This window comes from Podarcis liolepis (assembly GCF_965112155.1).
Source record: "Podarcis liolepis genome assembly, chromosome: 10".
NCBI lineage: Eukaryota > Metazoa > Chordata > Lepidosauria > Squamata > Lacertidae > Podarcis > Podarcis liolepis.
The window spans coordinates 48,367,586-48,395,422 of record NC_139562.1 but is presented as its reverse complement, the minus strand read 5'-3'; the positions used below and the strand labels follow the sequence as shown (position 1 = coordinate 48,395,422).

The following is a 27,837-nucleotide window of genomic DNA, read 5'->3' as shown; positions in this document are numbered from 1 at the left end:
CTGTCTACCCAAATGTTGGTCTCCTAGATGCACACCTGGAGATGTGGGGGAAATGATGAGGATGCTGAAGTAAATGGACTCTCAGCCTGAGTAGCAGGGCTTTTTTCCAGAACCTGCTCCTTCTGGCTGACTTTAGATGGCCAAATGTGTTTTTAAAAGGCTTTGAACTTTGTTACAATTCATTCAGGCTACAATATGTAATGTGCTTTCTTTTTAGATTTGAACCTGATTCAAGTGGATAGGTTAGAAATCAATGTAGCAAGACCTTGGTAATTATTTTTTAAATGAGCAGATGTCATAAAACAAATGTGTCAAGAAAAAAAAGTGTGTTTATATAATGCTATTGTCAAAATGTTTAATTGACAACTATCTAGCACCACGAATACACCTAATGTTAGTGAAGAATATACAGAAATATACATCCTTCATTTGATTCCAGTAATTAACACCAGTGGATTGCAAAATAACCAGTTTTAAACTCTTAGTAAGGGTGGGTGTTTGAAGAGGTAAAAGGGTGCTTAACTCATGTGATATACATATAGTCTCAGAAAGAAGAGACTGACAAAGCCAAAACAATGATTGATGAATCCTTAGGAGAAAAATGTTCATTGTTAGTAACTGAAATGGGGAGAAAGTGAGGCAAGGTGGCAAGTGGTTGTAAATAATCAGATTTTCACTCATCTGCACCTGAAAAATCTGACAAGAGGTATCAACATTGAAATCTGTAATCATACACAACAGTTTCAGAATCCTGGAATTAAACGTCTGTTTATTGATAAGAACAGAAATACACAAATATTTTAAAACAGCAAATGAATACATACAACGCAAAATTTATAAAATATTTTAACAACTCATTGTCAGCCTTGATTCTACAATATGACCAAAAGGAGGAAACCCCCCAGTTTAAAATAGGTTCAGTCGTGCTAAATCTTATGAGGTACCCTGCTAGAACGGAAGACACACATTTACCTTTTCCACATAAATGCTTCTTTTTCACAGGCTTGGCTCCATAGCGCAGTGCATGGAGCGGTAAATGTAAAACCAGCCTTTCCTCTCTCTTCGCTATCCAGGAAACTACTATTGAAAGTGCGGAGACTTTCCAAAGAAACATGTGATGTGGCATGGGGGGACCAAACAATCCTCATGCGCAAGTGGAAGGTACTTTGAATCCTCCTAGATGGGAGTCTCACTGATCATCCGAAGGCAAGTGTCTTCCCAAAACGGTGCAGAATCAGCTGTACTTCTATACGGACACAAAAAGGTATTTGCCTTAAATACCGTATCTTGTCTTGAGCAGTTTAACGGAAGACTCTTTCAACCCTGACTGCTCCAAATGACCAAATAACGAATGTGCAGCTGTAAGAAAAGAGAGATTAGTGCATTTCTTAAGCCTTTTAATCAGCTCATATATATATATTCTCTGCATGAGACTGCCTGGCAAGTGGCTGGTGAAGAGAAGCGAAGGGCTTTCACAGTATGGGAGGCTTCAAAATGTTCTTTATCAGCTGCAGGGCAGGCTAACAAAGGCAGAGGTGCAGAGAGGAGAAAATCAGGTTCTGTGCTGCTTTGTTACTTTTTAATCCATTTCTCTGAGTAGTTTACAGTGTTGTCCACAGGTATTACTGCAAGCTGGGCGAAAGCTAAGAGTAGCAAACAAACAATGCTACAGTATACAGTTGTACCTTGGATCACGAACACCCTGGAACTCGGACGTTTTGTCTTCCGAATGCTGCAAACCTGAAAGTGATTGTTCTGGTTTGCGAACGTTCTTTTGGAACCCGAATGTCTGACAGGGCTTCCGCGGCTTCTGATTGGCTGCAGGAGCTTCCAGCCAATCGGAAGCCACAATTTAGTTTTTGAAGGTACGACTGTAAACCACTGCTTTTATTCGCCATGTTGCCAAGTGGGTTGAGAGAGTAGACTATAACAATCATGTAGTTTACTGCTATGGGGGCCCTGCAGCAGAATTCACTGTTAATACTGCAGGTGAGAAGTGACTGATTTGGATTTCTAATACCTAATACTGCCCCCTCATATCTTTTAGATTGCAGAAAAAGCTAAAACTACTTCCAATTGTCTCACTCTGACCACCTCTGAGACCAAATCAGCACTTGTATTCCACAGACTTGCATAAAGACCGGTTGCACTTCTAAAATGTTCTAAACTTACGAGAAAATAAATTTTGCACATGAAGTAAGACACAGGTTGGAGCAGGAACTCCTGCCTCTGATGCAACAATTGTTTTTTAAGCTCCAAAAGAAAGAACTGCAACATTGTGCTTTGGGACCCAGTTTGCAATATTTTATTTATATTGGGTTGCTAAATATTAGCAGGAGCTTTAAGATTCCTCAGAGAGAGAGAGAAATCCAGTCACTTTCCATTTCCATTTTATACTAACCCAACAGCAGCACCAGAAGCCCAAGCTACCTAATTTTGGTTTTAGGTTTTGCTGGGGTGGGGGGAGCAGGTGATGAAAATTATTTTCTCAAACAATGATGCTGGATAGAATCTCTCTCTCTCTCAAAAAAAAAAAAAAACAAAAAAAGCAAAACAACACTTTCAGGATTTTGTTGCAGCAACCAAACTGTGCAATTAGCACGCCTATCTCTAAACCTACCAACTACTAGATTCTATTAGTGACCCATGGTTTCATTTTATTTACCTTTTTTCTCTGAATCAGACATAAACATTACTGCCATATCAAATCTTTTTGATTCAGACAGCTTCTGCAGAATTTCTAAGATGAGTGAAGGTTCTTCTTTCCTGTGTGAGAGGGAAACATTAACATACACCTATAAACAACTTCTTTTGATTGGATAATTTCATGACATGTATATGGCATTATCAAACTCAAGTAAAAAGTGAAAAACAGAATGCATGGATAAAATTAGTCAAGTATTAAAACCAATTTATATAAGCAAACACTACAACAAGCTACAAATCAGATATGATTGCCAATAATCTGATAATTTTGACATATCCAGAAAAGCAACTTGATGACCTTATGTTCCTATGGGCATCCAAAATAAGAATATTTTGTATAAAATATCCTGAAACTGCTCTCGTTTAAGGTGCAACTGTGGTATTTCATTTTGTTCAAAGTAGCATAGCAGCAATCATTTTCGCATAAGAAAAGTTTCCCATGCTGAACATCATTCCAGACTGTTTTCATGATAATGGATGTATTTTGTGTACTTGCCTCCTACCAACATTACATTAAATTGATAGTCATCTAATCCTCATTTCCTTGTTTCTGAGGAACTTGATCTTATCTTGCCAGCACTCCTTCAACTCCCCCTTTCTGTGTGTGCAGCATTAATACAGGGTCTTACTAATAATGCTAATAGTAATACACATGCTGTGCTTTCTCATAAGCACATCAAAACGACTAAATTCGTACTGCTCAGTGGTAGGGGACATGCTTTGGTTCTATATGACTCAAAGCTCAGTTCTTGGCATCACCGTTAAAAGGTCAAGATATGCTAGAATATTGATTTCACTTGAAACGAACCACCTGTCTTATGCATAAGCAGCTGCCAAAGAAAAAATGAGCAAGCATGGTGACAAAGTTCCACAAATCTTAACTAGCCTTGGTACAGTCATTATCTCTGGCACATACAGAGGATTTGTATAATCTAGTTTTGATCTTCACACTATGCTTCAGAGACATTCTGAGTGTCTTAAGAGCATAGTGCAAAGCCAGACACTGCATTTCCCATTAACCTAGAACCTGGGCAGAAGGTGCTGACTTTTTGGCATTGCGCTGTGCCTCCAAAGTCAACAATGAGATGTTTCCTCTGCACTCAAGTTACATGGATGGATAGACGGGAGAGTCTCATGTTAGACTTTGCACCACTCTTCAGAGGCATGGTATGATGTCAGAACAAGTGAAAGAACAATTGTTAAGGTGCCCATATATTTATTGACCATTGTATTGTGAGAAGAAGAAGAAGAAGAAGAAGAAGAAGAAGAAGAAGAAGAAGAGGAGGAGTTTGGATTTGATATCCCGCCTTTCACTCCCCTTCAGGAGTCTCAAAGCGTCTAACATTCTCCTTTCCCTTCCTCCCCCACAACAAACACTCTGTGAGGTGAGTGGAGCTGAGAGACTTCAAAGAAGTGTGACTGGCCCAAGGTCACCCAGCAGCTGCATGTGGAGGAGCGGAGACACGAACCCGGTTCCCCAGATTACGTGACTACCGCTCTTAACCACTACACCACACTGGCTCTCCAGTCAACTCTGGATTTTCATCCAAATATTCTGAAAGGTAAGCATTGAAGTGTTCCAGCTCTAAGCAACACTTTGCTGCTGATTTTTTTCTTACTTTCCCCAAAATTGCTTTGTAAAATATCATTTCTCTTACAGATTATTCAAGCGACACTAATTCCAAGTACTGGCATATTGCTAGTATCGGGCAGAACAACAAGCAGCCAGAAATATGCTCTGGAAAACAGGAAAATTGCTTTTCAGCCAGGAAATGAGTCCAGCTGTTCAATTTACCATCTAAAAATCCATGAACTGAAAAACTTACCCAGTATAAAAATCCTGTAGAATTTTCAAAATTTGGCTAAATACATCTGGATCCAAGGATTTTTGGAACAGATTAGGATAAAGTGAAGGATCAATTTGCTTTGAGAAAACAAAAGAAAAAGAAAAACAAAGCAGGCATTACACACTATCAGAATTCATCTTCTTGCACAGTGCCTATAGAAAGAAAAGCTTGACTGGAAAGGAATCAAATCAATTAAAACGTTTTATTATGCCAGCAGTTTTCAAACTGTTCTAGGGAACAATGGATTTCCTTGGGAGTTTATCATGGTTCTCCAATGAGAGTGATAGTAATGGTGGAACACGCCTCCTTGATGTACAGCTTGCTCCTTTTAATACTGACTGTCCCTCTCCCCATACTGGGCAGCATCAGGGAATGTTGGATTTGTTCTCAAGGTCTCTCAGTTCATACGAAGTGACAGTGAGGCTCCCAGGACCAGTATGAATGGAATGTGTGGCCTAGAACATGCTGTAAGATCCTGTGACAGCGTACAGAGACTGTGAAAGGGGAGACCTAGGATTCACAGTCTGCTGCTTAGCTTGGCAGCAAGCAACTTGGATCAGATGTTCGCTCTCAGCTTTACCTACTTCAAAGGGTTATAATGAAAATCAGGGGGTGGGGAGAAAAGAACCTAAGGTCCTTGGAGGAAGAGCAGGATTCAAGGTAATCAACATATGGTCAGAGGATCTTCTACTGTCTTGCTGATGTGGAAAGAGTTCTCTGAAGGTTAAGGGTTTTAAGACTCCTATACCACAGATAGCTCTATAAGTATATGCAGTTTAATAAGCACTTTCAGTACAACTGATGCATGCAATCCTACAGATGGAAAGAATTTCCCGAAGTTACATAAGAAATCCTGTCTTTCCCCTCCAAAAGTACCTCTGATTATACAGATACAGACACGCACGCACGCACGCACGCACACACACACACACACACAGAGAGAGAGAGAGAGAGAGAGAGAGAGAGAGATTATCCAGGCATGCACATTGCCAGCAAATATCGGCAGAAGAGAGCAGCAGGGGCTGAGTTTGGTTGAACAAAAGGAGGCAGCTGACTTCCTGCTTCCTTTCAGTCCAAGATCGCTAAGTGGAAGATGGGTGTCCAACTCAATTCTACCCAGATCCATTTTAAAGAACTGCAGGAGCTTCAATTCTACCTTCTCTTTAGCTTAGCACAAGGGCTACAGAGACTCACAGGAAAAAGGAACACACTTGGTTCTAATACTACAGTGGAAGGTTGAGTCCTGAAGCCAAGTGGAGTGTCAGCACTCAAATGAAGCACCTATGATGGTTTTAGGGCTGCTGGTGAAAGAGAGGAAGGCCACTCCAAATCCCTAAATAAACTTGAGGCTGCACAGCCAGCACTGGAGCTCCCCTCTCCTCCTGCTATTACCCCAAAAAACCCTGTATGGGACGCCCCACACTGGACACAATGGAATTGGCTTTGGAGACTGAAACAGTGAGGCTGCTCAACACGTCCCTGAAGCTTCAATAGGAAAAACTTTCCCTAAAGGTACTATTCATGGACAACAACAAAAAATATGTAATGAAATAAACTAAATAAATCACAAGTTGGTAATTGCTTTACCCTAAAGGAAGGTATTAAGAAAGACTGCACTGTAAAGTTACACAACTTGGCAGAAACCATACTTAGCTATGAAGAAGCTTACCTTCAAGTATGCGTATAATTGATCTGGGTAACCTTTTAATTTTCTGAAATCTGATTCCAGCTGAAAAGAATTCACAGGAACTGGAGGCACAGGGAATGTAAATGCGGGGAGAAGTGTTTGTTTTTCTGTCTTAGTTTGTTTTTTCATAGCACAAGACTGAGATGTAGATGATGGTTTCTCTTTCACGGTGCTTTTGCTGACAGGTCTAAAACATTTAAGGCAGACATGAAGTGGATGATTACCTAGCCTCTATTTGGAGACAGGTTTTACAAAACACGGTTATATTTATTCAAACCAATCTTCAAAATTGGTTCCAGAGTGATTCACACAATTAAAGGGTCCCATCAATAAGACACATGTTAACAACAATTGGCAAACAAAACAGAACTATTAGCAAAACATTCAGAATTCCTAAAACTTAAATGCCAGTGAACAGAAAGATTTTCTTGCACCTGACACCTAAAAGAGAACATCAGCACCAAGTGAGCCTCCTTACAGAAGGTATGTCAAAAACGGTGTGTCAAAACTGAGAAGGCCCTCTCTCTGGTTGTCATTTTTTTCAACTTTGACAAAAAGGGAAGAGTAGGAAGGGCCTCTCTCAGCTGTTGATCTGAGAGTCCAAGCTATGGAGAAGGCACTGATTCTGATACTTGGTCCCAACCCATTTATGACTCCCTGATTTAGAGTACAGGACTCTGTACAGTAGTGATTGATCTCTCTGAGTTTGTGCAGGAGTCCCAAGAAAGTCCGACTGAAATGAAATGGAAACATTATAGCAATTCCTGATTCAACGTATGTAATTTTTACATAGTCCAGGCAGGTGTGCACTTCCACAATGAACTTTGTCTCCTCCCACAGCAGCCCTCTGCTGCCCCCCAAAAAAGAAAAGTGGATCTGGAGTATTGGGGGACCCTCTGGGGCATATTTGGGGGGGCACATAGAGGACTGCTGTGGGAGGAGACAAAGTTCATTGTGGAAGTGCACACAATATTGGAATACATGATTAAGACTATATACATCAACAGTACTACTTACACTTGATCTGACATACATTTTAGATTTACTTGCAGTGTTTAAAGGGTAAAAATGCTTCAACAATCGTGCAACAAAGTTGGTTATGAATATAAAAGTTCAGAACTAGAGATTTACTTAATACCAAATGCTAATGCACCAAATATTTAACGGTACATTTAATTTGTCGAGGAAAAAAGTGGTAAGAAACAACAATTCTTTAAGCCCATAGTGCTCTGAATATTTTAAACACCAAAAGGGATTTTCACAACTAGAAAAGTAAAGCCTTTCCCTATAAAATTTCATAATGTGAAAGGGGAAAAAAAATGTCAATTGTACAAACCCTCTCAACACTGATTACAGTGTAGCCATTTGCTCTCCTGTAATTTATCTGTCATTCCATTTGGCATATATTCAAGGGTTGGAACTTTGCTACAAGAATAAAATGTTGACTGTATACTATATATAGCAGGCATGTCCAAAGTCCATTTTGGGGGCCTAATCCGGCCCACACAGTTTATTTCCTGGGGTAAAATTCTAAAAAACCCTCAACAACTTCAATCCTAATATAAGCTCAACAACTCCAGACCTAAAAAAATCAACAACTGCAATCCTTAAAAAAAGCTCAATAACTTTGGGGTCGGCCCTTTCAAATCTGCCCCTCTTTGAAAGAAGTTTGGACACCACTGAATACAGTATAGTGTTTCCTAAAATATATGAGGGGAAAGTTATAAACTCTTCTATTTGTGTACTTACATAACATGTATTAGACCTGAAAAAACAGCCTTGTAGTTTTACTTTTAAGATTCATTCAAAAGGACATACACACTCTTAAGCCACCATGGTTTTTAGCATCAACTGTCTTGAGCTAAAATTATCCAAACCTATATGTAACTAAAAGACCTGATAAAAATCATTACCAAAGTTCCCATTTGTTTATTCCATTCATAAGGCCTCCGACCCCCATTACAATATGGGTCAATTCACAACTCATAGTAAGCTAATAGTTAATAGTTTATTGTGAACATGTTTGTTTGGAGCAAAACAAACCACTAGTTCATATTTAATACTAAAATCAGTACTTACTCTATGGTTACAGAATCTCCGATTTCTTCTATTTTCAACAGCTTTGCTTTGGGAGTATCAGCTGAAGAAAAACAATCTTTGCTTGGATTCTGTGCAGATGCTGAGGTATGTGTTGCTTCTACACTTGCAGAAACAGACTGTTTAGGTTGCGGATTTGGGGTAGCCACCAAATTTGCGGTCAGAATCTCACCATCCACTTCTTCAATGATTATTCTTCTCAAGGGTTTCTAAACAGAACAGAACCATGCAGGGAGTTAGTTACAGTGGTTTTAACATACCTGTGAACAACTGGGTGCATTCTCAAAGCTTACCTGTGCCTGCCATAGCAAATATGAAAATCCCGATACTAAGAAGTTGTTTGTGGCATAAAATTTTTGTAGGCAATCACAGAAAGACACACTCACCCTTTTAGTATACACACACACAGCAACGGAATTTGCCTCCTATCAATTGATCTCACCCCAAATGTGTCTGGCAGTATTTACACACACACACACACACACACACACACACACACACACACACACACATATATATTCTCTTTGTATCTCCCTCTCTTATGCCACTAGACAGAGATATGGCTCTCCATTCAGATTCATGTAAAATACTTAAGATGAACTTTTCTCTCCTTCCACACCTCTACCCTTTGTGGAAATTTCTCTTGATTTCATACCAGCAAACATCCTGCCTGTACCTTCCCTTCCTGAACAAACTGATCCTCTTCTTTACAACACTTCAAGCCTGCACAAGTTTGCCCTGCTCACACTAACCTCATCCTCAGGGTAAAAACACCTGATACCCTCATCATTTATACTTACTTTTGATCTAAGATGCAACGGTTTATCAATAGGTTTCACTAGATTTTGTGCTTCTGTTTCCTTTTGTGATAGTCCAGGACATTCCGTGTTTGTCCACAGCCCTTTTGCAATTGATTCCTTTAAAAGATTAGTAAATAACCATCCATGAAAATCGGAATGATTTATAACTCAGAAAAATACTCAAAGTAATTTAAGGAAGTAACTAGGGAGATACTGAAGTACAACACACTTACATTCTTAAGTTTCATTATTTCATTTACTGCTTGCTTATTTCCAGGTTCCAGCTTCAAAACAGTTTCAAAATCTGATGAAGTTACATCAAGAGACACCAATTTAATGTAATGTAATGATAATTGGTTTTAACACTTAATTTACACGTATTTATCTGCAATTGTTAAGACATGATCCATTATCAAACGCTAACCATTTGGAAGTCCCACTGAATCCAACTGGTCTCCCAAAGAAGACTTTCCCCACTATAATAAATGTGATTTCCATGACTACGGCATGCTCAAGTATCTAATTATTAATGAACTACTGAAATGCAATAACAGTAACATTATTTATTAAAATGTAAGCTACTGTGAATGAAATTTTGCACTCAGAGCAATAGCAAGGAAATGGGAACTAAGCAATTTTCATGCTCTCTTTCAGTGCAAAATAGCTTTACTTCTTTTGAATCAGCAGTACCAGCCATGACTCCAATGAAGCAGGATGCAAGGCCCAATTTCAAATAGCAAATTTATTAGATTCTCAATTAGCAATTTAGACAGGGTCCAGATTCTGCCACATCTCCTTCAATGCGAGAGTCTCCTTATGGAAATAAAATTAAGTTTCAGTGCTATTCCCTGGGCAAAGGTTAAGTGGGTAGGAGCACATCCATGTTCCCCTTTACAGTGGCCCAACTATATCAGGCAAACATAGCAGCTCAGAAAATCTAGGTGTTAAAAAACCCCAGTTACTTTTTGCCCAAGTTTTGCTGCTATCATACTGGATTGTTGTTGGTGGACTGGGGCTGTTGCACTGAGAAATTATGATTGAGCAAAAACTTCATCGAAAGATAACAACAATCACACATCCATTAAAAATCCCACCTTGCATAGCTTCTTTTAGCTTTCCCAGTGCAGCTCTCGCTGTCCCTCTTCTGGCATAAGCTTTTGAGTAGGAGGAATCTAATAATACAGCTTGAGTACAATCTTCCTCTGCCTCTTCATATCTCATCATCAAGAGAAAACGTTTAAAAGAATTACTTAGTAGTGCAGATCCCATCAGATATTCTTTCTTAGAGTCTACAGTCACTCCAACAAATTCTGACCAAAGTCTGCATATCTATGTCACATGTGAGCAAATATAAGAATTATATGCTACTAGAAGCTGTGTAATTCTATCTCTAAAGCTGAACAGACCTTTCGCAATGTGATTACATTAAAGAAGCGCTTGGATTAAAAACCAATATGTTGCCTAAATTTAAACTTTATGTGACCGTTATTTGGAAAGTTCAAAAACATTTAGTTGAACATGTTACAAAGAAGCATATGTTACAAACTTATAGCAGAGTTGCTCTCTGGTCTTGACAACGTAACAGCTACAGTACCAATCTGAACCTGAGCAGAGCTTTCCAAACTTTTCATGTTGATGACACACTTTTTAGACATGCATCATTTCACGACAGAGTAATTCAATTTTTCTAGCAAACTGGAGGTTAAACTAACCTCTTTCCAGCCCCGGGAGGAGTGAGGGGAGCGTTCACGTGACACACCTACACACTGCAGCTGACACACTAATGTGTTGTGACACAGTTTGGAAAGCTCTGCTCTAAAGGAATACTTTATTCTACTTCACTGGTTGAATATTAAAACTTGATGAATAAAATGCAATGAGAATGGGTGAGGAGATCGTAGCTCTGAATTCCTCCATTAAGTCATTCTTGTAATATATGAAAGTAGTGCTTACATTAGCCACTTGCTTATGTACACAACTTTTAATTTCACACAAAAAAACATTTTCAAATCAGTTCAGTGAAGTGCAAAACAGCATTAGACCAACCCAAGCTATGACATAATCTCCACTGTGGGAACAAAATGTTCTTGTGGGAACAAAATGTTGTGTTGTACTGTTTATGTTATATGAAAATTAATTAAGATTGTTTTTTAATAGATATGATGAGAGTGCAATTAGTAAAACGCTTTGCTTATGAATATGTATTTTAAAAAAGATTTCAAAAGACAGAATTGATTTAAATGCTAAGAAAATACACAGATCATGCGGAATTGCAAGTTCAAGAGCACACACTTTTGAATTTTCAGGTAGGCCATAGCTCTGTTGGCTGGAAGAAGCGCATTGGTGCCATCTGCTGCTATTCCACGTGTGTAGCATTCTATTGCTATTTCATATTTCCCTTCTTTGAAATAGCCATTTCCCTGTGATATTTGGGGAAGAGAAACAGTGTAAACATCAACAATTGCATCTTCATACAAGTGAGCAACACTTCAAAAATTAAGACTTTATTCAATATCTCACACACTCCTGCATGTGAAAGAAGAGAATAGAAGTAGTGATAGGGTATGATTTTTCAGACAGCAATGCAGATTTCAAAATGTCTGGCATATGACAACACAATACAATCATATAGCAGCTGGGCCAGGGCTGGAGCTACATCAGAATACAGTGGTGCCTCGCAAGACAAAATTAATTCATTCCGCGAGTTTTTTCGTCTAGCGAAATTTTCGTCTTGCGAAACACGGTGTCGGAAGTTTTGGAAAAGCTTCAAAAATTACCAAAAACCTCAAAAAAGGCTACCACACCACGTTCTATGAGTTGCTCCTCGAAGTCAAGTCGCAACTGTATTAACGGTGTTAAGAAAAAGGAAACAAACTTGCAAGACATTTTCGTCTTGCGAAGCAGCTCAAAAACCGCAAAACCCTTTCGTCTAGCGAGTTTTTCGTCTTGTGAGGCATTCGTCTTGCGGGGCACCACTGTAATGTAAATCTAGTGTTTTAACACTTGGTCGCTTTAAAGAAACCACACAACTAACTAAACACTAGACACTTATTCCATTTGTCACAGACGTGGGTTCCAGTTCTGCATGGTGCAGAACTGTGCAAAAAGGCTTCCACAATGCAATGAATTCTGAACCACTATAAAATTCCACCACAACTCCCACAACTATCTTGAACATTATATGTTCTATTTACCAAATCTTTTTCTGCCATAGCCTTTTGCTTTAGCTGCTCCTCCTCAGTTTGTTTCTGTTCTGTTATTTCAGTGTTGGTAAAGACATCTGATTCTTCAGTTTGGAAGCCTTCTTTCGACAGGAGAGCCTAATATAAGACATAAGACATGCAAAACATTTATACTACATAGCAAAAAATAAAATCATGTTCATTGGGCAAATTTAAATTATTTACCTGTTCGATTTTCCTAAGTTCGGTTTTTGCTTCAAAGTTGTCTGAATCCAACTCCAAAACCTTTTCGTAATCTGACAGCAGGACATGAAAATATACATTAATAGGGTGAAAAGCACGAACCTTTAGGAAAAATGTAAGTTACGGCTTGCTAATCGTATCAGCAGTGCTTCTTGTATAGGAAATGCACTGACATACCTCATTTAAAAATCAAAACAAGTAAATAGTTCTCAAAGTAACCTCCCAAAAGTTTAATAGCATTATTATCCAACTACATAAACTAGAAGATAACATGAAACACATTTATAGTTCATCAATAGCACAGGTAGCACAGTCTCTAGACTTCATTTTGAGGGAAGATGGAAAACAGATCTCATCACATTTCAGAACACTGTTAGACTCCAACAGTTTGTAATTACGTTTCAACCTGGGCGATTTTCAACATCAGCAAACATGAATCTAAGACAATATTGTTATATCTGCAAAATGACCTTTTTTAAAAAAAGTCATTTCTCCAATGTATTTTTTTTTACAGACACTTACTAAAGAAGGGGAACAAATATAAGAAGTTTCTTCTAAGATTATACAAACCAATAATGTCCAGTGACATTTGAGATACAGCATATTTTACTTAAAATTAATAATATATGGGTGTTTCCCAGAATCTTGTTCAATTGAGAAGTTTCTCAGAATGCTGTATGCATTAATTAATTGGCTGAACTCTTCCATTCATGCTTCAGAGACAAGGAAAATTGAAGAATTAATGCTGAAATTGGTATATTGGTAGGTCAATCCATAAATCAAAAAGTTATTTATCTAGAGCAGGCATGTGGGGAACCTTTGGCCCTGCATATGTTGTTGAACTACAACTCCCATCAGCCCCAGCAAGCATGGTTAATGGCCTGGGATGAAACGAGTTGTGGCTGAGCAATGTCTTTGACAGCCAAAACGAATGAGTATTAAACACACAGAAACAGAAAATCCAACATACCTTCTTTAGCACCGTCAAAATTTTGCAAAGCAAAGCGAGCGGCTCCTCTTCTGGCATAAGCCTTTGTATAATTTTTGTTTAGGGCAAGTGCTAAGTTACAATCAGATTCAGCCACAGAATACCTGCAACAATATTGTAGGTTTGTCATCCCAAATGCATGTTCCTTAAAAGCATGCAAACAGAAACCCATGCAATTCACAGAAATGTGGGTATGAACACTTCTAAAGTTGCACTGGTGCTGAATTGGGGAAGACTGTCAGCTATATTATACCCTTCAGTGTATTCTGTCCCCCACTGTCTGACAGGGCAGCCACAGCATGCGACTCCGATGTTTCCTACCACCCCCCTTCAAGGAGTCAATGCTCATAAAATGGGACTACTTCAGAAATGTTTGCCTCTGCACTTTCAGGATGCTGAGCATCAGCCAGCTTCTGATAAGGCACTAATTTCCCATGTTCTTTGTTAATTAATCTGTCAAATGGCAAACTGAAATGGTTGAGCATTGACAGGTTTAAAGCCAAAACAAGGTTACTGAAAAAGAAGAGAGGGAGAGCTGAATGCTTAAGGAAATCCTGAAATACCAAAGTATCCAAAACAAGCCTTACTTTTTCAGTCGGAAAAAAGCAGATGATCTGTTTGTGGGCAAAACAGGATTGTAAGGATCTGCATTCATTCCTTTTGTGTAACATTCAATTGCAGCATCATAATTTCCTTGCTTAAAATAATTATTACCCTGTTAAACAAAATATAGTGATCAGTGATGTGAATATACTTCAAACTGATTCCTCCCCCTCACCCAATGTTACTTTTCTTGTATCTTGGGAATTGTGTTTGCCAGCTTTCAGGATTTTGTGGCCCATGTTCAATCAAATTCAGATGGAACCCTTGAAAAAGAGCTCAGCAAGACTCACGTGCATCCTAACCTACACCATGGCTTATTTTGAAGATAAAATGAGGAAATGAATATAAATGCAAATAAATAATATAATAAAATTTTGGGAAGAGGGCACATATTCATAATCTCTCTAGCCCCAATTCACACTTCTGTTTATAAATGACTTCCGTAACCACAAATTCTAGCAGTTTTCAGACCTCACTTTCGATCACACAACCTGCACTGGGAGATAAGAGTTGAGCAGGACGGAAGAGTGTGACTGTCACCAATTTTCCAAAACATCTATAGCTTTTACCAGGTTGGGTTTCCTTCTTGTTGTTGTTTTTACAGAAAATGGAACATGATTTAAAGTAAGTAAATACCACAATTCCGAACTGCCTATCTCAAGAAGATCATCAACATAACAAAAGGAGATCAAATCACCATGCAGCCCATAACATGTCTTAAAATAATTAGATAAGGAATGAGTCACGGTAAAATATCCAAAAATGTCTGGAGTTAATCTCTTGGTTTCAAGGTTTAATCTGAAGGTACATCCTAAAGGGTGTTAGGAGAAAACAAAAATGTCCCTCATTCTGAAAGACCAAAATAACCTTTTCTTTCTCAGCAAGAGCCTTTTCTGTGTCTATGTGTATTCCATCTTCTTCAGAATCTGATTCTAGAGACACTGAATCATGGGTGCTATCTTCCTTATCAAGTTCTTCAAGTATCTTATCCTGAAATGACACACATTTGAAGAAAATTACAAATTAAAAAAATTAAAGGGTGAATAAACAAAGTAGTAAAAAACAGTGCATGTCTTATTAAATATTAGTTATATCACTAACATTCATCCACGTATTTCACCCAACTCCTATCCAACAAGCTAAAGCAAACTGTCTTTTCACTTTTTAAATAAAGATTTCCATTATCAGAGCTAAAGTAATATCACAAAATGGAGTAACTGCTTCTGAAAGTAAAATTTTTCTGCCCAATGCCATTTCAGAAGGAATGTTACAAATGAATTTCTGGGAAGTATTTTTTGAAATTCCACTTTGGAGTGGACAAGGTCATCTGTCATTACCGACCTTCATGGACTGATAAGGGAGAGAGCTTTGAGCACTTGTTTATACAGCTGGGATTTGGCTCAAGAGCTCAAGTTACAGCATTTTAGAAATGCTCCCTTGGAAAAGGGAAAAAGTGGATTATGGGTCTCTGCACAGAAACCCATTCCTTCAAATTAAGCCTGAATACTTAAGCTGATTTAGTTCTACTGACTGTTGTATAATTGACAGCCTGTTTATATATACACTGAATGAGGTAGTAGAATTTGGGTCTGTACCACTTCAGAGTGTGGGAAAAGGAGTGATGTCATATTTTGGATTACTTCTCCATATTAAAAACTTACTTTAGCCTCTCCACAATGTGCTCACTAAATGTGAAATAAATGCTTTACATGAAAGCAGACCACCCCCCCGGCACACCCACCCTTCCTGAAGTCTGTAGTGTCACATGTTACAACTAGAAATCTACAACATTTTTCTACAGTATATAGAATGCTCTAAGACAACCCAGAAATACATTTTCTTGTGACTAAATCTGCCTTTGGTGAAATTTACTTTAGCTAAAATCTTAGGCTAGGGTACAAGAATGTAATCTGGACAACGGTGCTCCTGTGCAACATCTATTCGTTTTAATTGGATAAGCACAGATCAGAAATGTTAATTAATCTATGTCCATCTTAATTATCTCATGAATTAGACTACAGTCTAATAAAACATACAGACAATACGTTTCACTAATAAACTGTAATATTCTTTAGTTGAACCTTTGGAGGTATTTGAGTTTTGTTTCAGTGCTGGCTAGTCATGGTAACCCATGCTCTAGTGACCTCCCATTTGGATTACTGCAATGCACTCGTTATGGGGCTACCCTTGAAAAGGGTCCAGAAGCTACAGCTAGTGATAGATATTACTGCCAGATTATTGACTGAGGCAGTAAGATGGGATCACCTATCCTAAAAGCTCTGCACTGGCCACTTGTATAATACTAGATATGATTCAAAGTAGTGATGGATTACAGATCTTGGGGCTCTGCTTGAGGTCCCCAACAATATTTAGGATGAAGATGTGCAGAAGGGCATTCGCTATGGTAGGTCCCTGAATCTGGAATGATTTTTCCAATGTTTCCCATTGTTGGGCTTCAGATACCAAATGAAAACAGTTACCTTTGCTTGGCCTTTCCAGTTTTACAAATAAGAGGTGCTCTATTGAGCAACACATGTATTTCCGTTTTAAATAATTTGCTACAAGTTTTTTTTTAAAAATGTATATATGTTTTATGGTTCTTTTATCATTATTTTGTTCACATGGTTGCTTTACATTGCCCTGGGCTCTTCCTAAGTAAGATAAAGGTGTAAATTAAAAAAAAAAAGTTTGAATTTGTAATTGTATTTTTAAAATTTCATAGCATGCTTTAATGTTACATACTTAAATCCAACAAAACTCTGTATTTTTCCTAGCATTTTAATAACTAGATTCAGCTTACCACATCAAGCTTCCCCCATGCCTCATAATCGTAAGATTTTATCTTATTCTTTTTATTTTCTTCAGTAGTTTTCTTAGAGATGGCTTTAACTTTGTTTTTCTTCCTTTTCTTATAAGTTTCATTTCGAATTGGTGGTAAATCCTAAATATCAGAAAAGGTTGCTATTCAGTATCAGAAAACTTAATAAATTGATTTGCCCTTTTCTAGTTCCCATAGTACACAAGCAGATTTATTGGCCATTGATGAGGATGTATATTCCCAAATGCACTAAAGGAAGACTCATCCAGGTATGCGACCCACTTAAAACAATCTCTATGCTGTGTGTAGTTCCATTCTTCCCCTGCTCACAAAGGGATCTCTTCTCTCAGAGAAAGTAGCTGTGAATGGCAAGGGAGCTGCTTAAGCTGGGGAAACAATTGCAATATTACATATGATTCTATCTTGAAAAGAATGGCACTATGCATCGTTTGTTGAAAGTTATGACCTAAATGTTTCAGAGTTTACAAATAGTCTCCTTTTGCTTTGTAAAAGAGGAAACCTAAGTATATGACTTCCCGCCAAACAAACATGCTAAGCACAAAATGGCAAAAACTACATCGGTAATACAAGTGATTTATTTGTAGTTTCACTTGAAATTTAAAAAGGACATATTTCTACTTGTAAGCATCCCTGTCAATCCTAGTATCAGATAACTGAATTTACCTTGACTGGAACTCCACTCTGTTGCCGTAAATTGCAATCCTTTTCTTTAATATCCTTTTCCCAATTTTCTAATTCTTTCACAAAATCTTGCAACTCTTCTGCATTTTGTCTTATTTGCATCTGTAACTCTATTGCTTTATTTGGTGAAGTCATCTGGTAATTAAAAGGTTTTGGGAAATGTCAGGCTACTAACAAACATTTGCAGATACTAGATGAAGGAAAGAAAAGAATAGAGAAAAGTATTGATGTCCTTAAGTACTGAAACAAGCAACGTCTTCTGATGATACGATAAATTTAGTGGGGAAAACCAGGCTACTATCATTCTAAAAGCCCCTTACTAAAAAAATAATGAAACTAGACTGAATTATACAGAGCCACAGCAAATTAGACCATTAAACATATGCCCAGTCCACTAACATGCAAAGTTGGGGGGTGTCTTATTTTCACAATAAAACCATCATGTGGCAGAGATGTACTAAACCCACCCCTCTATTGCATTGCACCTTGAGTACTCCACACACTTTTCTTCTTTCCTAAGCTACAAATGGTGAAAACTGCCAGAAGCCCCTTCAAATACCAACACTTTTCAGTGCCAATTAAAAACCCACCTATGCTATCAAGCCTTTATTTCAGGGTGGGGGAAGTCAACCATCTGGCCAGATTTTGATCCATAACTATTGCTGCTCTTGCTGTGACTTTATTGTCCCAATTATTATTATTATTACAATCACCATCATCATTTGTATACTGCCCTATAGTATACCCTATATCCACAGGTCCCATTTGTTTACTTTTTTTGCTCATAGTTGTTTTGGCCAGAGTTTATAGTGATGTATCATTTCAATGAAGGGTGAGGCAGAAATAAATAAATAAATAACAAAATGAATCATTGCACGTGGCAAGGAACTGCTCTCTCTGCAGATGCTCACCTGGTGCCGTTGCTATGTATCTTTAGGTGCCAGCCAAAAACACAGTTTTTAAAGCAGGCAACTTTAGCTTTTAACGGCCTATATGGCCTTTTGGAGTGGGCAGGAAGTTTTAATGTATACACCCCCTGGCTTTAATGCATGCATGGTTTTCTTTTTGGGTGAGCTCCTCTGGCAAAACAGCGCCCAACAAGTAAATTAAATAGTGCCATTGGACCAAACTTTTCTTTTACTTTCTTTTTTTCAAACTGCAGAGGTCAGGCCACCCCTCCTGCTGTATACAGGAATAGAGACACGTGTTCAGCACCACGTAACAGTTCGGTCTTCAGCAACAGCGCTTAGGCCCCCAGGGACAGGCTTGGAGGCGATGCTCCCCTCACTAAATTCACGGCGAAGTTCGTTATAACGATACGACAGCTACGCGTAAGACGATGGGAGTCTGACAGAAACCTCCCTAGGAAATTACCTCCGAGTCAAACCGAACAGTGAACGTGAGAATGGCGCAATCTTGTTTGTTGTGTCCGCCCCCCCCCCCCGTTTCAAGGGGCCTCTCGAAGGCCCCGGCCCTCAGACTGCCACAGGGGAGCCTTCCCCGGGCCAGAGACCCCGCCACCCTCGCCGCCGGCCGGCCCCGAGACCCCCTCCCTCAGGCAACCGCCCCACCTGTCAATCGACGGCGCCCACAGCCTCCTCACCTGCGCGGAGTTTGGTCCCGCCTTTTCGCGCTCCCCAGCCGTCACTCCGCGGGCCGAGCGCCGCGCTCCTTTCCCAGAATCCCGCGCGCCACAGAGCAGTGACGCAAAACTCCCCTTGCGGAAAAAAGGTATTTCTGTGGTAACCATAGAAAGGACCCTCGGTCTTATCTGGCGCCTGCGCGGTTTGGTTTGCCTGCTGCCTCTAGTGCCATGGATACCGTCTGATTCCCCTCCCCCTCTTCATTTCCGCCTTCCTGCCGCCTCCTGATTGGTTCAAAAGAAGCAGCCGGAGGCAGTGCTCTCTTTCCTTCTCCACATCTCGTTGGTACCAAGGAGGCGGGGCGGAGCGACCTCGAGAGGCTTTTCCCTATCACTACGGTGAGTGACCTACGGTGGCCGGCGAGGCCTCCCGAGCCATGCTGTTTCCGACGCGCCTGAATGGCTGAAGGAGGCTCCTCCGAGATGCCTCCTCCGGAGCAGCCGCAGGATCCGGAGAGCCGCGGCTCCGGCGGAGAGCGGGACGACGACTTCGGGTACGGCCTGTTTCCCGAGAGGAGCCGCGGAGGCGGGAAAAAGCAGCAGTCCATGCTCTATAAGGCCGTCTTCACCAGGAACCACAAGTGCCAGGTGATGCTGCAGATCGCCCTGGAAAGCAGTAAGTGCCTGGAGGCCGCGTCCCCTCTCTGGCCGCGCCGTGACGAGCGAGCCATTTGCCCTCCGCTCCCAAAGGACTCGCGGCTCCATCCCAACCACCTCTCTCTCTCTCTCTCTCTCTCTGCCTCTCTCCTAAACACCCGTCAATTACTTGCACCCATGCTATTGTGGACCGTAGGCGAGGCTCTTACCGAAAATTTAGGGGCCTCTACAGGGCAGCCAAGGGCGCTGTGGGTTAAACCACAGAGCCTAGGACAGGGGTCTGCAACCTTTAAGACAAAAAGAGCCAATTGGACCCGTTTCTGAAGGGAAAAAACCTGGGTTGCCGCAAAACCATTGCGACATTTAAAGCATGCGCGCCACTGCCCTCCGATCTGACAGCGGGGGGGAAGGTGACGTCGGGACAGTGCGTGACTAACGCACGCACCGCCCCCATGCGACATCACAGCCAGTACAGCGCCTGCCACAGTGGGGAGTGTTGGGGTGCACAATGCGCCTCCTCCCCTTGCTAGTATCCGCCCCGGAGCCGCGGCAAAGGTGTAAAAGAGCCACATGCAGCTCCGGAGCCACGGGTTGCAGACCCCTGGCCTAGGACTTGCCGATCAGAAGGTCGGCAGTTCGAATCCCGTGACGGGGTGAGCTCCCATTGCTCTGTCCCTGCTCCTGCCAACCTAGCAGTTCCAAAGCATGTCAAAGTGCAAGTAGATAAATAGGTACCCTTCCGGCGGGAAGGTAAACGGTGTTTCTGTGCACTGCTCTGGTTCGCCAGAAGCTGCTTAGTCATGCTGGCCACATGACCCAGAAGCTCCCTCAGCCAGTAAAGCAAGATGAGCGCTGCAACCCCAGGGTCGGCCACGACTGGACCTAACGGTGAGGGGTCCCTTTACCTTTACCGGGCAGCCAAAGCAGTTTCCATGCCCAAACTGGGCCTAAACCCCAATTGAAATGGATCTAGAAAATCAGTTTCTTGCAGGGGTGTCTGGAACTGGCCCGTGACCACACGCTCATGAATCTTGCCCAAGAAGAGGAGATTGGCAATCCACAATCAGATCATGGATGAGAGAGGTCTTACTCTGAGCTGACCTTGCACTCGGCAACAACAGCCACAGACCTGCAAGCTGGCTGATAGAACAACCACAATTCCCCAGATTTGCCCCTTTCTCTTTCCCAAGAGAGGTCTGTGCAAGCCTATCCATGCCTATTCATCCCTAGGGAATGCAGGGGGGCTTACTTCCAGGTAAGCGGGGTTAGGTTGGCAGCCTAAGTGCGGCATCGGACCCTGTTTTGTTGCCAGGGCAGACACCTTCCATGTCATAAGTAGTAGCAAGTAGACCATTGCCTGTGGATCAACCACTGGCAGCCTTCCAGCTTGTTCTTCTCAAGAAGTCCAGAAACTGGTTTGCAGTAATAAACAGCCTATTACCCTGTTTATTACTGTAAACCAATAGAGAGTGTGTGTGTGTGTACACACACACACACACACACAGTCGTACCTTGGTTCTCGAACAAAATCCATTCCAGAAGTCCATTCGACTTCCAAAAATGTCTGAAAACCAAGGTGCGGCTTCTAATTGGCTGCAGGAGCTTCCTGCACTCAGTCAGAAGCCGCGGAAGCAGCATCAGACATTTGGGTTCCAAAGAACAGTCGCAAACTGGAATACTCACTTCCGGGTTTGTGGTGTTCTGGAGCCAAAATGTACGAGTACCAAGGCATTCGACAACCAAGGTACAAGTAAGTGTGTGTGTGTGTGTGTGCGAACACGCATCTAAATCTATGTATCATCTATCTATCATTCTTTACTGGAAAATACAAAAGTACAAGTGCACAGAGTAAGACACAAAAAAGCTTGTTCATGTGTAGCGAGTTTGTTCATATCTTCAATCCAGTCGTTAAAGGGAGCCACATTGTTCCCCCCCCCCCAGTTCACCAATAACAGTCTTTTTGCTGTAGGGTGCAGAAAGTCCATTCGTATTGTCTGTTTCCCATTGCCCTTATTCTAAAGCTTTTGACATGCACCCAGCTGTAGTTCTGATCTTACAAAGCTGGGCACCCACATGGTCCGCACTGAAGGCCTGCAAGGGCCACATGTGGGCTACAGGCTGCCCTTTGTGGTCTAAAGCATGTGACCAGTAGCTCATTTTGTCTGCCCAAGTTTTGTGCTTAAGAATAAATGACTGCATTGCTTGGTCTAGGTCCATATGCTAAACTGCTACTTGATGCTATGAAGAATACTGGCTGGTAAGAATTTTTTTTGACCCAAGCTTGTTGCATGTTTACTGCATTTGTGTTCCTACTTGAAGGTGACTTTAATACTAAAAAGCTGACCTGTATTTGGGCCTTTTAGCACTGTTTTCAAAGATCGACACTTCTCATGTGAAGAGTGTGATGGGTGTGTCAGTGGAGGATTCGATTCTTCAACATCACAGGTAGGTACGCAGCAATCTGTTGCAGCATTGGAAACATCAGATAACTTGATGCTTTGACATGTTAGCAAAACGAAATAGTTGCAGAAAGTTATGAGATGTTTATTGTTGAACATTTTGAGTTCATAGTTCTCGGAATCAATGCTTACTCCCCTCTCCCCCATAGTATTATAGTAATTTAATAAAATGATTGCACAAGCCAGAAGGATTCAGTTCAAGTGGAGTATTTAATTAAATAGTATTTAATCAGTCAGGCCTCTTCTTAATTGGAAATACAAATCCACAGGCCCACTCACTGCTCCCAGAGAAGTTATTCCTGTTTGAGTGGAAGGGCTTCTTTTGTTCTAGGCAGCAGACTCACCTGGTAAACTACAGGCCTTCTACAAAAAGGGAAGACTGTTGCCCCACAGCTGGGACTTAATCTTGACAGCTGATTAGTGGCTTGAACGGGCTCAGAATGCATTTGTGTGGGCTCATAATGAGTCTTCAAATGCACGAAGCAGGAGTGAGCAGTGAGCCCCTGGGAAGGTGCACTGTCAGTGAAAGCACACCTTCAAAGGGGCTTGCTGATAAGCACTGATAGCGAGCCCTCTTGGCTGCATGGGAAAGTTCTTGTTGGGGAACTCTGGTGTCCATCTGGTGCTTGCTGTTAGTGCTGGTCATGTAATCAATGCTTTCAGTGACTTCCCACCTGCAAAGTAGCAAATGAAAGCTCATTTTCAGCTCCTAATTGTTCCTTTGTAGCTGTGTTCTTACTTGATGTCATATATGAAATCAGTTGTAGGGCAAGTGGCTTGAGAAAGAGCTTCAGAGGCCAATTTGAGACATGCGTTGGGCCGAATAAGGCCCACAGGCTGCATGTTTCCCATTCCTGCTACAAGCAAAGGTGGAAAAAAGAAGCTATGTTATACTCCTCCCTTTCTTGACATGCCTTGATACAGCAGTGTGATAAGTGTGGATGAATCTGCACCATCCCTTCCCCATTTGCATTATATAATAGTAAAGATATTTGGGGAGGGAAGTGAGAAAGGAGATTTGACTCTCTTCCCATCAACCACCATAGAAATACCAGAGGATGGCTATCCACAAAGTTCTGCACTTGTCAATTTCAGTATATTTTTGAGGCTTGCTTTAAAATAGGATAAAGCCCGTGACTTGTAGATTAAATTATCTTCTGAATGTCCCCCTTATTTCCTTTGTAGATTGTTCTGTGCCAAAACAATATTCATCACCAGTCTCATATGAACAGAGTGGTTGCACATGAGCTTATCCATGCTTTTGATCACTGCCGTGCACATGTGGACTGGTTCAATAATATCAGGCATTTAGCTTGCTCGGAGGTAAGTTGTAAATTAATAGTGCTGCTAAGAACATATTTAACATCTAAGCAAAACATACACTTATCAGTGCAATTCTTCTTAGTTTTTTCCTTGGCTTGCGAGTCAAACGTTTTGGCTCCCGAATGCCGCAAACCTGGAAGTGAGTGTTCTGGTTTGTGAACTTTCTTTGGAATCCGGACATCTCACGCAGGTTCCGCAGGTTCTGATTGGCTGCAGGAGCTTCCTGCAGCCAATTGGAAGCCGTGCCTTGGTTTCTAATCGTTTTAGAAGTCGAACGGACTTCTGGAACGGATTCCATTCAACTTCCGAGGTATGTCTGTATAACAGTTCTGTGATTTCACTATTTCAGAAATATTGATTGACCCAGTGGGTTTTTGTGTATGTGCTAGTAAGAATTTACTCCCACTAACACTCTAAAAAGGAGGATTTATGAGCCATTTAAAATTAGAATTAACTAGTGTACAATGCTAAAACATAATAAAGCAATATAAATGTAAGATTCTAATCAACGATCAGTATCTGACATGATTGAAAAGCCTTTGTCAGTATTCCTATTTTAGTTGTTGCAGCTTTAATAACTGTGAATGAGAAAATTCAAACAACCAGCCTGCCTTTAAAACTTTACTCAGTGTGAAGTAGCAGGGAACAGGAGAAAAAGGAAACCAGACATGTCACAAGGTCAGAAATCTTATAAGTAAACAAATGGTACTTTTTCAAGGTCTTACTTTGTGTCACATAGGTTCTTACGGCCTGTTGTCTTGACTGGCATATAGCTAGTGCCATCTTAGCCAGAGAACTGTTGGGAGCCATGTTAGGAATTGTTGCAGTTCTCCGAGTACTTTATTTAGTTTTGGTGTTTTTGGTATGTTTCCCTAAATAGATTCGAGCTGCTAATCTTAGTGGTGATTGCTCCCTCCTCAATGAAATGACCCGGTTTAAATTTGGATTGAAGCAGCATCAGCAGGTAAGTTGATGGTGACCCGTAAATGAAGAGGAGGGCCAGGCTTCCATTTGCAGATGAGGTCCTGTTTAATTTGGAAATTCAGATATCTGAGATTCAAGTTACAGGAGTTCTGTTAGGTATAACAAAGTATGAGAATCTGCTGGTGGTCAGATTTGGTGCAACCTTCTATGGCTATTCTTCAAGGAGTGACACTGCTAATAGACATCCACAACAAACAATGTGACACTGGCTTTTGAGTTGAGCATCTTGGTGCCTTCCCGGGTTTGTGGAGAATATGGGAGATGGACAGTTGTTCGTTTTGTTTTAGTTAGCAATACCTTTCGAAACACTTTCTGTGTCTTATCATTGGGAATAATCAATTTTACTAAGTGTATCACTTGTCTAGACTTCACAGTCTGTGTCCTGACCTTGGTTTTCTTACCTTCCTCAGACCTGCGTAAAAGACAGAGCTGTTCGCTCCATCTTGGCTGTTCGGAATATCAGCAAAGAGATGGCCGAGAAAGCTGTGGATGAAGTCTTTGAATCGTGTTTCAATGATCACGAGCCGTTTGACAGAGTGCCTCACAGCAGATCAGATGCAAAATATGCACATAGAGATTTCCAAAACCGTGACCGGTACTATGCAAATATATAGCCAAAAACTGTTTATTTCCAGCTACAACATTTTTGGGACAATTTTCAAAAGATTAATTGTGAAGATAACTGGAAGTCCACGGACAACAAAGAATATTCATGTTGTCGAATTCCTGTTCTGTGTTTTGTTTGGCGTACAAATTGGTCTAGCAGTCCCGCCCGCCCCCCAATGTACACATAAAGGTTTATGTGAGTATGCTACTGGAAATTAATTTTGCAAATGCTTTGGTTCTCATCCTTGGTTTAATAAATGCTGTTTCGTTAATGTTTTGGCAGTCCCTCTATTTCTACTGCTCATAGGTGACAGCTGTTGCTTATGTAGCCAAAGCAGCACAAAAAGTCAGGTATCGGCAAGCTTTGGGAAACAATGAAATGTAAAAAGTTGGGGGGTGCATTGGGATGGTGGGGGAACCTCCAAAACCAGGTCTATGAGGATGGAGAATGTTCAGTTGACATGAAATTATATCTTCATCTATAAACACACCCACACCTACACAATATATTACATTTTTTTAATGGAAGTTCGGAGGAGAGCGCCCACCATTACATAGCCAAAATATGGGGAGGTACCAACAGTCTTGTGGGGGAGGGGAACCCTAGGTTTTCAGAAGCAGCATGGAGAAGGGCACCAAATGACCCTTAAATAAATTAAGTGGTATGGAATATTGAGAGATGAAGAGCTAAAACGCTGTGAAGGGGAATGGAATGGCATGGTTGGAGAGGGAAGGAGAGAGGCATATGGAATCGCCTAATTGGCCAGGGTGGTCATTTCCTGTTTCATATCTAAAATGTTCCCAGGGACAGAAGTGAGAGCTGCCCATAGAAACTAATGGAGAAAGTCAAAATTTTAATATAGCTGCGAATGGGCACTATATTTGCCTAAAAACCTGAAAGGTAGCAGCAAAGGAAAGTGGCCTTGCTTTTTCTAACTTTGTTCTTACTTAGGTTGGAAAAGGCCACGAAAGAATGATTTATGAGTGTTCACACTGAATACTCACACAGTGTAAGGCTCCACCCTGCAGTGTTGTTCAAGAAAATCAAATCCTTCTACAGGTTCATTGATTAGAGGGAAGCAAGCCTGTGATGTTACCCACATTGCAGGTTAGAGAGCAGGATACATTAAAGTGTTGTTTATGGTAATATCCTTGTTGCATATTGGAGGGCTGTGCTGCAAGAGAGTACCTTATCGAAAGCCTGTGCTGTACAGTGGTGCCCCGCAAGACGAAAACTCGCTAGACGAAAGAGTTTTCCGTTTTGGAGGTGCTTCGCAAAATGAATCTCCTATGGGCTTGCTTCGCAAGACGAAAATGTCTTGCGAGTTCCTGCGGGTTTTTTCCCCTCCCCCCCTTTTCTAAGCCGCTAAGCCGCTTATCAGCTGATCCGATAAGCCGCTAAAAGCGCTAATAGCGCTAATCCACTAATCCGTCAATGGGCTTGCTTCGCAAGACGAAAAAACCGCTAGATGAAGAGAATCAAAGAACGGATTCTTTTCGTCCTGCGAGACACCACTGTAGTCCAGTTAATATTGCAGCTTGGAGGCGAATGCTCATGAAAGTCCATCTGATGTACACAGCAATCTTTGCACAGATATCCTGAGATGGTGCCAGAGGTTTCGCAGAGAAACTGAAGCTTCCCCTTTCAGCTGCAAGGGCTTGCAGCCCTCCATAGTCATTCCATATTAAATGCAGGGTCGACTACAATGGGAGGATTGTTTATTTATACATTGTCATCACTGAGCATAGTGTAATGCTAAGAGGTTTAAGCAGAGAAGAAATTGCAGTCTAAATTACAGATTGTCTAGCACCCCTAAGAAGCCTGCACTGAGCATACAGTGTGAAATGATTATAGAATTTATGGAATCCTTCTGAGAAAATCATACAGTGCCATTACTCGTGGCTATTTATATTTGCAGGAGAAGACCTCAAACATAATTATTAGAGGAGTTTGGCTTCTAGGGATTCCCAGGGTATAATAAATGGAAGCATTGCAGGGGGTGCAATATTGAAATTCTACAAGAGGCCTGAGGCCATTTCAAATTAGGATGTCAACCTCTTCCTCATTTTCCCAGCCCCAGACCTTAGGATCAGAGCAGCTTTGCCAGTGATAGTTAAACATTTGTGTACCTTGTTAGTCCTTGTTTGATTCTTATCACTCAACTAAATCCATTCATTTTTACTATTCCACCAAGTCCCTTAGGCCAGAGATGCCCACTTTTTTATTCGGGTGGGGGATATTCTATGCTCCACAATAGTGAAGGACCCACAACTGTATTTTGCCTTGCAGGCTTTACATCTATTCAAACACCATAATAAGGTTGGCAGTGCCTTGCAGTAAGGTCTTCCCAGCTATAGACCACCTGTACTCAAACATACTCCCTTTTTGTAAAGAAGCTGGTAAAATGCGGTCTTGACTATGCTACCACTCAGTGGATTTGTAACTGGCTGACTGACCGAACCCAAAGGGTGCTCATCAATGGTTCCTCTTCATCCTGGAGAAGAGTGACTAGTGGGGTGCCACAGGGTTCTGTCTTGGGCCCGGTCTTATTC

General features: G+C 41.0%; 2 protein-coding genes across 7 annotated transcripts; one reads left to right on the top strand and one right to left on the bottom strand.

The window, feature by feature from the left end:
• Positions 1–741: 741 nt before the first annotated feature.
• RPAP3 (RNA polymerase II associated protein 3) lies at positions 742–19,478 on the bottom strand. Of its 6 annotated transcripts, none has more exons than XM_083463487.1 (17): positions 19,277–19,478; positions 17,656–17,863; positions 16,954–17,094; positions 15,021–15,143; positions 14,138–14,265; positions 13,533–13,654; positions 12,545–12,615; positions 12,332–12,457; positions 11,430–11,557; positions 10,232–10,353; positions 9,371–9,441; positions 9,138–9,254; positions 8,320–8,546; positions 6,223–6,427; positions 4,533–4,630; positions 2,666–2,766; positions 742–1,359 (listed from the first exon to the last, which is right to left on the bottom strand). In XM_083463487.1, the coding sequence occupies exons 2-17, from the start codon at positions 17,806–17,808 to the stop codon at positions 1,274–1,276; spliced, it is 2,019 nt and encodes a 672-aa protein (XP_083319613.1). In that variant the 5' UTR covers positions 17,809–17,863; positions 19,277–19,478; the 3' UTR covers positions 742–1,273. The 6 variants fall into 6 exon arrangements, with proteins under 6 accessions (XP_083319613.1, XP_083319612.1, XP_083319616.1 ...); XM_083463486.1 differs by having other exon boundaries at positions 17,656–17,808; positions 19,277–19,438; XM_083463490.1 differs by having other exon boundaries at positions 17,656–17,808; positions 19,245–19,345.
• Positions 19,479–19,609: 131 nt separating this feature from the next.
• Positions 19,610–25,556, top strand: ATP23 (ATP23 metallopeptidase and ATP synthase assembly factor homolog). The gene is made up of 6 exons (XM_083463767.1): positions 19,610–19,931; positions 22,124–22,169; positions 22,276–22,357; positions 23,557–23,694; positions 24,575–24,658; positions 25,089–25,556. The coding sequence occupies exons 1-6, from the start codon at positions 19,715–19,717 to the stop codon at positions 25,290–25,292; spliced, it is 771 nt and encodes a 256-aa protein (XP_083319893.1). The 5' UTR covers positions 19,610–19,714; the 3' UTR covers positions 25,293–25,556.
• Positions 25,557–27,837: the final 2,281 nt, after the last annotated feature.

Coding starts and splice junctions, on each gene's coding strand:
- RPAP3 (XM_083463486.1), bottom strand. CDS start 19,423: ATGGTTACCACAGAAATACCTTTTTTCCGCAAGGGGAGTTTTGCGTCA. Junction 9,255..9,370: donor AAATAATGAAACTTAAGAAT/GTAAGTGTGTTG, acceptor AATCTTTTAAAG/GAATCAATTGCAAAAGGGCT. Junction 1,360..2,665: donor GTCTGATTCAGAGAAAAAAG/GTAAATAAAATG, acceptor CTTTTCTTACAG/CTGCACATTCGTTATTTGGT.
- ATP23 (XM_083463767.1), top strand. CDS start 19,715: ATGGCTGAAGGAGGCTCCTCCGAGATGCCTCCTCCGGAGCAGCCGCAG. Junction 19,932..22,123: donor GCAGATCGCCCTGGAAAGCA/GTAAGTGCCTGG, acceptor TGCTTGGTCTAG/GTCCATATGCTAAACTGCTA. Junction 23,695..24,574: donor GGCATTTAGCTTGCTCGGAG/GTAAGTTGTAAA, acceptor TTCCCTAAATAG/ATTCGAGCTGCTAATCTTAG.